This window comes from Pediculus humanus, genomic scaffold (genome assembly GCF_000006295.1).
Source record: "Pediculus humanus corporis 1103172107650 genomic scaffold, whole genome shotgun sequence".
NCBI lineage: Eukaryota > Metazoa > Arthropoda > Insecta > Psocodea > Pediculidae > Pediculus > Pediculus humanus.
The window spans coordinates 539,684-541,269 of record NW_002987260.1 but is presented as its reverse complement, the minus strand read 5'-3'; the positions used below and the strand labels follow the sequence as shown (position 1 = coordinate 541,269).

At 28.6% G+C, this 1,586-nt stretch overlaps 1 protein-coding gene across 1 annotated transcript; it reads right to left on the bottom strand.

Annotated features, from left to right (window-relative positions):
• Nucleotides 1–615: 615 nt before the first annotated feature.
• On the bottom strand, nt 616–1,148 carry Phum_PHUM276250 (smile protein, putative; the record flags this gene model as incomplete). Its single annotated transcript, XM_002426746.1, has 2 exons — nt 616–634; nt 748–1,148. 2 exons carry the CDS (start codon nt 1,146–1,148, stop codon nt 616–618), a joined length of 420 nt encoding a protein of 139 aa, XP_002426791.1.
• Nucleotides 1,149–1,586: the final 438 nt, after the last annotated feature.

Sequence of the window (1,586 nt, the reverse complement as noted above, 5' to 3'; positions counted from 1 at the left end):
TCCAAGTTATTATTATTATTATTTTTTTTATTTATTTTATTTCTCCAGAATTTTTTATTTTTTTTTATTTTTTATCCTCCCGCATATTATTATTATTATTATCATCCTCCTCATCCTCATTTTTTTGATTTATTTTTCTTTTCAATTACTATTATTATTATTATCATCATTATTATTAAAAAATGAAAAAAAAAAAAGAAAAAATTCACCGCATTATATTGTTTATGGAATTTGTTTTTTTATTTTTCCAAACTGGAGAATTTTTTTTAAAAACAAAACAAAAAAAAAAGAAAATTTTTTTTTTTAGATGTAAAGTAGGATATCCGGTTTGAAAATAAAAGTAGATAGGAAAAAACAGTTTCAAGATTAAAAATTAATTAAAAAAAAAAAAAAGGAAAGAAGAAAAAGGAAAAAAAGGAAAAAAAAAATTCGGTTTTTTTTTCGAAACCACTTAAAAAAAAAAAAAAGAAAATTTAGTTGCATGAAAAATTTATTTGCTGGAAAAACAAGTTTCTAATATTATTTTTATTGAAAAATGTTTGTTTTCGTTTTTTTTTCTCCAGAAACGAAAAAAAAAGAAAAAAGGGGAGGGGAGGGAAAAAATTTTTCCTTTTTTTATTTTCGGTCGATCTTACTTTATAATAAAAGAAAAAAAAAAAATGATGGGAGTTGAAGTGGGAAAAGCCATCGGTAGAAAAAAAAAATTATTATTATTATTGTTATTAGTACTATCATTAATATTCTTACCTGAATGAAAATGTGGTGAGCGGCCTGTATGATTTATGACTCGATGGATCGCTCATCGCGGTTCCCCAAAAATCATTTTTTAACACTTGAAGAATGGGGGTTTGACCAGTGACGTCACGATTTCGCGTTATCGCGGGTATGTCGTCGTGTACGAAATCACCGAAAAATGCGTTTAAATAACAAATAAAAGCGACACACGCGACGATCGAATATTCTCTCCATCTTCCGTTTCCTCCTCCTCCTTTTCCTCGTCCTCGTCCTCTTCCCCCTTTTCCTACTTTTCCTCCTCCTCCTCCGACATCATCACCATCATCATCGTCATCATCGTCATTATCGTATTTTTCCTTTTTTTTAAAACAACACGACCCGAATTTTTTTCTTTGTACGAAAAATGGTTTCATTTTATTATTATTATTATTATTATTTTTTATAAAATATTTACTACCACTTTTGACATTATTATCAATTAAATGAATTCTCGTCTTATCAATAACGTTAACGTTTTTTTGTTGTTTTCGATCATCGATCGATAATTTCGTCGACGAATTTCTACTATTAAATAATAATTTTTGTTCTTTACCACCCCCACCACCGTTGTTGTTATTACATTTTTCCCTCGACAAACACCACGTTATTTTTGATGTTTTACCACCCCCACCACCACCACCACTACTACACCAAGGCGGTTGTTTCACGATTTCGTTGTTTCGACACATGTATTCTTCGAAATTTTTGTACATCATCATTCATTTATTTTATTTTCATTTTGTTACCGTGCAAACGATATTCCCATGATAATTATCATTATTATCACCGTATTTATCGTTTTTTCTTTCTAT